Below are 9052 nucleotides of genomic sequence, written 5' to 3'. Positions count from 1 at the left end.
TTGGGAAGGAGTAGATCTGAAGTTTTGGATTTAGATCTGTAAAGATTAAGTGCTTATTGAAGAAAATGGCACTTCAGCCAGTTCTTACGACGTGGCGAAGGTGACCACGACGTGGCGGAGTTTGAAGCCTCGACTGTTTTGTCTTGGTATGGCCACGACGTGGCAATAGTCTGCATGTTGACTTTTTGACTTTGACCAAGTTTGACCTAAGGGTATTTTGGGTATTTTGAGTTGTATTTGAGATTGGTCACTATTTGATGAATAGGTGACGGGTAGAGCTGATATTCGGAGCCGAGGCCAATTCAACTATTTGATCAGACTAAGAGGTGAGTCTCCTAACTATGTTTGGCGGGTCGAAGGCACCAATGCCGACCCTTGGATTATTGTTACTAGAATGCTAGTTGTCTGTATGACTCTTGCATGTATTGTATGTGTTTGTATGTTATCGGGTGGGGCCCGATGCCAGGAGGGGCCTGATGAGTGTGTTGGGCGGGGCCTATCGCATGTTATTGACAGATCTGTATCGGGAGGGGCCTGATGGAGGTCGGGCGGGCCCCGATGAATACCGGGCAAGGCCCGATGCCGGGTGGGGCCCGATGTATGTATGCATATATGTATGGTATGTTGTATTTTGGGGAACTCACTAAGCTTTGTGCTTACAGTTTATATTTATGGTTTCAAGTACTTCCGGTTCGAAAGGAAAGGGTCCGACGTGACTGCACAACATCCCCCAGAGTTTATTCTGCATTGATAACTTTTACTCTAATGTTTAAATGATATTTTTTATATTGAATGGTTTTGACAACAATTGTTATATAAGTTACTTCTTTTAAAATGAAAATTTTACCTTGGATTTCTGGGACGTTACAGAAAATGATGATGAATAATTTTACATATTGTTTTTGTGTAGTGTGGAAAATATTGAATAGTGTTGATTTTATGTGGGAGTATATGGTTTATATAGGATTTGTAAAGGAGTTATTTTTTATAAAAAAAACTATTACATTTAAAATGGTCCTTATGAATGTTGGGAGGAAATCAAGAAAGAAAATGGGGAGTAGTCGAGCGTAGAAGCAATCATCAGAAGCTGGGGTGGTGTTCACCTCCTTAACATGCCACCCATCACAACCCAGTCCCGTAATCCTAAAAGAATGCAACGCAACGTTACTCATGAAATTTGATTCATTCTCATAGGTTGGTTTTAATTTCGCATGGAGATTGTTTTTCTCGTTATTTTATGAAATTGAATTATATATTATAATTATAAATTACTTTTATTTATATAACTTCTAATAATGTTATTTAAAAAAAGTTTAATTAAAGTATTTTTTTAAATAGCCGGTAATATTGTTATTATGATTATTTAAGATTTTAATTATTTTATAATATTTGATTGTTTACTTGTAAATTAGTTTAGAATGATAAATAGTTACTTAAAATGCATTTAATATATGATTTAAATGGAATGAAGTATGTATATATGAAATTTAGTTTAACATTATATTTTTATTTAATTAAATTTTATTAAAAAGGTATATTTTTTTTTAATTATTAATGTACATCATATATATTTTCTATTTATACATAACAAATAATATGCTTAATAACTCATTTCAATACTTTGAATCCATCAAACATGACAACAAAATAAAATGATCTATTACATTACACCGTTTATCCAATTATGATGTTTCTTACATGTTATTATGATTTTTTTTTTCATACCAAAAAACATATACGAATTTAGACTTGTAGATATTATAGAAATAAAATTTTGTGAATATGACTTTTATGAGAGACTTTTGGAGTTTGTTGGGTATTAAAACTAAGTAATGGAGTACATAATGTAATAAAATTGATATTATCATCTATCTGTCATGTTTGATTATTCTTTTTATTGAAATAAATCATTAAACCATATTATTTGATACGCAAAAGTAAAAAAGTTGCTTAAAATGCTTTTAATATTATTTATTTGAGTTATGCACCGTGATAAACCAAGTTAATTAAATTTCAAATTAATCATTAAATTAAAAATAATTAATTATCAGTTAAGGTTTAAACATATAACACAAATTTTGCATGTGTTACAATTCATAACGGGGCAGAGAAATATTGGTGCTTGCCCTCCTTTCCTTCCACCATACCCAACGATGTCCCTTCCATCTTTACCAGTTATCACCACCACTGTTTCCAACAATTACTTTTTTTTTGTCTTTGTTGAAAGTATACTGCTATTTAGGGGAGAAGCCCCTGAACTGACGGGGATCCGGGGGCAACGCCCCTGGGAGCGGGGTCCAAAAGGCAGCAGCCTCTGACCTGGCTGGGGTCGAGCTACAAGGTCAGCGTGAATTTTTTTTATATTTCTTATGTTGCTATATAAAAATGCCTTAGAAATCCGGTTTTTTGGAATAAACTTGGTTTTGTGACCCTAATTATAAACCCGTTTTATGTTAGTTTGTGACATGTAATGTGACAGTTTTTTTTTTGGACAGGAAGTTGTTTTCCTGTAACTACCATATGACAGTTTTAAGAGAGGAAGTTAGTAAAAACCTTTGTAATTGAAAATAAAATCTCCTCTGTCAAGAATCGATATACAACAAATATATATATATATATATATATATATATATATATATATATATATATATATATATATATATATATATATATATATATAACCCTCAACCTATCAAACAAACCTAGAAATCAGGAAGGATAATATCTATCCTAAAATAAAAGATATACAAGATATATGTAAGCTAATAGCCCCCCTCAGTTTGAGCGGGCGGTTGACAGACGCTCAAGCTGGTGCGAAAAGATTGGAACAACGGACGTGGCAAACCTTTAGTAAAAATATCAGCATACTGCGAGGAGGAAGGAACATGAAGGACGCGAACATGGCCGAGTTGGACCTTCTCACGGACGAAATGAATATCAATCTCCACGTGTTTAGTCATTTGGTGTTGAACTGGGTTTTCTGTTAAATAAACTGCGGATACATTATCATAATACACAACTGTGGCTCGGTTGATCGGAACATGAAGTTCTAAGAGTAAATTTCGAAGCCACGTTGTTTCGGCAACGGAATTAGCAACGCCCCTATATTCTGCTTCGGCACTCGAGCGAGAAATAGTAGACTGCCTCTTAGATGACCATGAAATAAGATTGTCACCAAGATAAACGCAATAACCAGATGTTGACCGTCGTGAGTCAGGACATCCTCCCCAATCGGCGTCAGAGTAAGCCGTAAGAGACGAGTTAGGGGAGACTGTGAGTCGTAGACCATAGTCTAAAGTGCCTCTAACATAGCGAAGAATTCGCTTCATGAACTGAAAGTGAGGTTCCCGTGGGGCGTGCATGAATAGGAAAACCTGTTGAACTGCATAAGAAATGTTTGGACGAGTAAAAGTCAAATACTGGAGAGCACCTGCCAAAATCCGATATAGGGTACCGTCAGACAAAAGATCACCATCTGAAGCACTCAACTTCGATGACGTGTCAACTGGAGTAGTGCAAGGTTTGCAATTAGACATTGATGCGCGCTGAAGTATTTCCCGAGCATAAGTTGATTGGTGTAGGAAAATCCCATGTTTATCACGTGAAGCCGAGATCCCCAAGAAATGATGTAAAGGGCCAAGGTCGGACATTGCGAATTCTCGTGAGAGTGTCGCAATGATGGACCGCAAGAAAGTATTACTGGAAGCAGTAATGATGATATCATCCACGTACAGTAAAAGATAGGCCATATTTGAACCGTGCGTATAGACAAATAAGGAGTTGTCACAAGTGCTACTCCGGAAACCCTTAGAAATAATAAATGATGAAAATCTATTGTACCATGCACGTGGAGCCTGTTTCAAGCCATATAATGAGCGTTTCAATTTGCACACAAAATCTGGGTATTTTGAGTGAACGAACCCAGGTGGCTGGAGCATATAAACAGTCTCCTGAATGTCTCCGTGAAGAAAGGCATTCTTTACATCAAGTTGATGAATTGGCCAACATCGAGATATGCCGAGGGAAAGGACGGTTCGTATAGTAGCTGGTTTGACCACGGGGCTAAAAGTCTCCATGCAATCTATGCCCACCGTCTGTGATTTCCCGTTAACCACCAAACGCGCTTTGTAGCGCTCCAATGACCCATCAGATTTGAATTTGTGACGAAACAACCACATACATCGAATAACCGGGTGGTTGGTGGGTCTCGGAACAAGCTCCCATGTATCATTTTCCTGCAAAGCACTATATTCATTTTTCATAGCATGTTGCCAATGGGGATCTGATAACGCTTTCAAGTAAGAGGTTGGTATTGGTGATATATGCTTGGTAGTGGTGGCATGGAGATTTAAGCGGGTAACATGTTTAGTGATCCCTGATTGTGATCGGGTGTGCATAGGATGCGTGGGGGGAAGGGGTGGTGGAGGTTGTATCGATGAGGGAATTGGTTGTGTGGGAATGGCATGATGTTGCATGGGGACAGGCCCATCACCATGTGTGTGTATTGTGTCATCATCCAAGGGTTGTGGGCTTATGGGCGATATTGGGTCTGATGAGGTAGGAGTATTAGTGGTAGATGGTGGGGGCGAATGGGTATACATATGTGGTATGGGAATTGTTTCATCATCCAAGAATGTATACGTGTGGGATGGTATAGGGCTTTCAAATGGGAAAAGCTCTTCGTCAAAGGTTACATGTCGTGAGATAATTACTTTTCTCGTGTCAAGATCAAGACACCGGTATCCCCGAAAGTTTGGTGGGTAGCCAAAGAAAACACACTTTGTGGAGCGTTGATCTAGTTTATGAGGTTGAGTAGCCGATAGGTTTGGGTAACAAACACAACCAAAAACTCGTAAATGGTCGTATGTCGGTTGGCAATTATATAGAGCAAAGGTTGGTGTCTTAAACCGAAGTCTTTTAACTGGTAAGATGTTGTGAAGATAGGCACTTGTATGAAGAGCCTCGACCCAATATTTTGGAGGAAGGTGAGCATGAAAAAGAAGAGATCGTATGATGTTATTGAGTCGACGTATCATACGCTCGGCTTTGCCATTTTGAGGGGATGTGTGAGGACAATAAAACCGAAAGACAAACCCGTGGGTTTTGGCAAAATTGTGAAAGTTACTATTGTTAAACTCCCCCCCCCCCCAAGATCACATTGGAATGTTTTAATTTTTCGGTTAAATTGGGTAAAGATTAACTGATGGAATTTGAGGAATGTAGGAAAAGTATCAGATTTGTATTTTAACGGATATACCCAAACATATTGTGTGTAATTATCAATTAAAACCATGTAATATTTGTAACCGGTGTTACTGAGTAACAGAGACGTCCATAAGTCGCAATGTATAATATCAAATGGTGCAAATGTATAAGATGGTGAATCATAAAAAGGCAAACGCTGGCTATTAGCAATCTGACAAGAATGACAAATGGACAAAGTTTGATGTTTATTACATGGAATAATAAAATTACGACTCAAAAAATCTAAAACTTGAGCTCCCGGGTGTCCAAGACGGTTATGCCATCGTGGAGTGACAGAGTCAGAAACAAAAACGATGTGAACTTGTTGAGGGGCACTGAACTTATAAAGATCACCAGAACTATTGTGGCAGGAAAGAGTTTTGCCAGTCTTGAGGTCCTTCAAAGAAAAACCAAACGGGTCAAATTCCATGGAAACGAGATTATCACGGGTAAATTTGCGAACCGACAACAAGTTTTTGATAATATTAGGTGAGTAATGAATGTCTTTTAGAAGGTAGGTTTTGTTGGGAAGTTTGTGAAAACTGTTACCAGACCCGCGTATAGGCAAACATTGACCATTTCCAACAAATATAGTGTTAGAAGGAGAAAAAGATAAGGGAGAGTGAATCATACCAGGGTTGGCAGTGATATGAGATGAGGCGCCAGAGTCCATGTACCATGACTGATCTGGAACAGTAAGATGAACCTGTTGAAGGGCTTCTCCCAATTCAGATGGACATAATGCATTAACAGACCCAATATTAGCATTGGATGGACATTGTGGGCTTGAAACTTGGGTCGGTTGAAAAGCAATGTTGGTTGTGGGATTGGGGCTCGTAAACCTTTGTTGGGTTGTGGGAATTTGAGTGCTCCATTGCCCATTTGGATTCTGCCAAGAGTTTTGATGATTCCAGGAGAGTTGTGATGGGTAAGGACATGGGGTGGGCTCCACTGTTGTTGACCATTCCAGGTCCATTGTGGTTGCTGATTTGGGCCGTGAATCTGAGGTTGAAAGTGTCTTCCGCGAGAATTTCGACCACGATATCCGCGACCACGGCTTCTTCCCCTGTAAAATTGTTGCTGCCCTTCGAGGCGATTGTAGTAGGTCGGCTGGCTGGTAGGGTTTCCAGGTGGTTGAGAACCGTGTGGTTGAGAGTTTGCACCAGTAGCCGCCGTGAGAACCGTGTTGCTTGTGGAAGATTGTTGCCTAGCCTCAAGTCGTTGACGTTCCAGATCAAGCATAGTTGTTGCAATGTCCCATCCTGGTGATTTTTGATTAATCAACGATGCAGTGATGTCATATTCCGGAGGCAGGCCTCTAACTAGTTGGGTGACGAGTCGTGACTCGGTTACCTCGTGCTCGACATCACCGAGTTGTTCCGCAAGATCCTTTAATTTTTTGCAATACTCATCAAGAGATGAGCAAGATGAGAAAGTTAGATTTGTGAACTGTTGTTCTAGAGCCGCTGCTCTAACACCTTTGTTATTCAAAAATATTTCACGAATTTTCAACCATGCATTCCTAGCTGTGGTGTTTGTTTCAAGAACACGAGTGAGAATATCATCTGCAAGAGTTCCATAGATCCATTGCAACACAATGGAATCGATTTCAACCCAAGTCTCGTAAGTCGGGTCGTTTTCCTTGGGAGAAGCAGTTCCATCAATGTGATGGAGAACTTTGTAGCCCTTTGCATGAAGCGTGAAGAGCTTTACCCATGCTGAATAGGTTACTTTTGTACCATCGAGCACACGAACCTTGTTCTGGATATTTGCAACCGTGTATACAGGATGAAGAGTGACAGGTTTGGTTGTAGCTGATGCGTCACTGGATGAAGAGTCGCCAGCCATGGAGATCGACAAAGGCAAAGGACAAGATGAACGGTATTTGCGGCTGCTAGGTATATGGCTCTGATACCATAAAAACCTTTGTAATTGAAAATAAAATCTCCTCTGTCAAGAATCGATATACAACAATATATATATATATATATATATATATATATATATATATATATATATATATATATATATATATATACAACCCTCAACCTATCAAACAAACCTAGAAATCAGGAAGGATAATATCTATCCTAAAATAAAAGATATACAAGATATATGTACGCTAATAGTTAGTTCATGTTATATGATCAATTTCAAAATCTTCTTGGGTACAAATCTTAATAATATCTTCTTCATTCCCCATTCTAGAAAACAGTGAGTTATGTGTACCCTCGAAATGCTTTAATCTGAAAGTGTTTCACGACTCTAATTGATCTAAGTAATTCTATACCCCAATTTTCTAACAAGATATAGTAACACAAATGGATGTCGAAGAATGTGCATTTCAGCATCTGGGTTACACTGAACATCAAGACGAAAGGGAAGGGTGGGGTGTGGGCTCTATGTATATAGTATTTATTTATAGCTAATTTCAATAACATATATTAATAAAAATCCAGACAAAGGATAAAAAGATCATTTCATATTGATTGGGGACATAAAAAAGGCAAACAAAGTTCAAACTTACGAACTAGACTATAACAAAAAAAAAAATTATATCGAATCCACGACATTTTACCAACCATGGAAACCATTTCTCTAATTTACATTATAAAATATAACTCAAAGTATCCTATTTACCTATTAAACCTAATTATGTATTTTATACATATAACCATGCTCCAGTTATTAAATTAACCTTTGAGAACATTCATGGGTTACGTACTTATGCCAATCGGTGTGAGTTATAATAATTCCTTTATTTTTTCCTGCGAACTCATCCTCACATCATTTTCCCTGATAGGAAATGTTAACTTCCTCTCATGTTTTTTAATAATTATATACAAATATAATCTAATAATTATATAAAATTAATAATAAGAAAACTATCTCATTAATTAGAAAAATTATATAATCAAAATAAAAATTACATAATTAAATTTCAAACGAAACTAAAGCATATTAAATAAGTACGTTACGTTTCATCGTCGGTCATATCATCGTCTGAATCCTCGTCCAGATCATCCTCAAACATGTCTGAAACCTCATTTGTATCATCGTACGAATAGTCGGCCACAAGATTTATATGAGTATTGTAAATATGTTCCACCAAATCAACACGAAGGTTTTGATGGAATGATGTACCAATACATACTCCTTCGAATATTGGTAAAATTTCATTTACATTGTAGTGATAAATCGTTTTTCCTTCATCTTCTAAAATCATATTATACAATATGATGGATGCATACATCATGCTATGTATTCTTGTACCTATGACATGACTTTGAGTATTTGCCAACGTCTCTTAAGAACATCAAACACTCATTCGACATCCTTCCTAAATGATTCTTGGGCCACCTAAAACTTTAATCGTTTTTTGTCGTTTGGACGTAAGAATGATTTCAAAAATGTAGCTAACTATAAATATATCTCATCCGTAAGGTAGTACATATGGTTGTATGATATTTCATTCACTTAAAACGACACATCATATGATTTCCCAAGGTAGATGACATTGAATATTGGTGATTGTATGTTGTTTATTTATAGTGGAGAAAAAGAAAAAAAATATTCAAAACTTATTAATCCAACGGTAAAAAAAAACCAAAATACAGTGAAATCACCTCCTACCACGGGTGGGGGTCACCGTAAACCACTCGGCGTGATGTTCTCTGCGCCCCACACCACCCATCTCAGCCCATCAGAGCGTGCGGTGGGAGTAATTGAGATTTTCACTCCCATGTGTCGTTTTCAATTATCTTTAAATATTCTATTCATCCTACCTTTTTGGTGTCATGGAATTGTG

General features: G+C 37.5%; 1 protein-coding gene across 1 annotated transcript; it reads right to left on the bottom strand.

Moving 5' to 3' along the window:
- Positions 1 to 2725: 2725 nt before the first annotated feature.
- LOC145107123 (uncharacterized) lies at positions 2726 to 7134 on the bottom strand. The gene is made up of 4 exons (XM_079043988.1): positions 5878 to 7134; positions 5258 to 5641; positions 2846 to 4235; positions 2726 to 2730 (listed from the first exon to the last, which is right to left on the bottom strand). Exons 1-4 carry the CDS (start codon positions 7090 to 7092, stop codon positions 2726 to 2728), a joined length of 2994 nt encoding a protein of 997 aa, XP_078900114.1. The 5' UTR covers positions 7093 to 7134.
- Positions 7135 to 9052: the final 1918 nt, after the last annotated feature.

Source organism: Lactuca virosa, chromosome 4 (genome assembly GCF_052849685.1).
Source record: "Lactuca virosa cultivar CGN04683 chromosome 4, Lactuca_virosa_CGN04683_v6, whole genome shotgun sequence".
NCBI classification, from domain to species: domain Eukaryota; kingdom Viridiplantae; phylum Streptophyta; class Magnoliopsida; order Asterales; family Asteraceae; genus Lactuca; species Lactuca virosa.
This window is presented reverse-complemented; position numbering and strand designations above follow the sequence as displayed.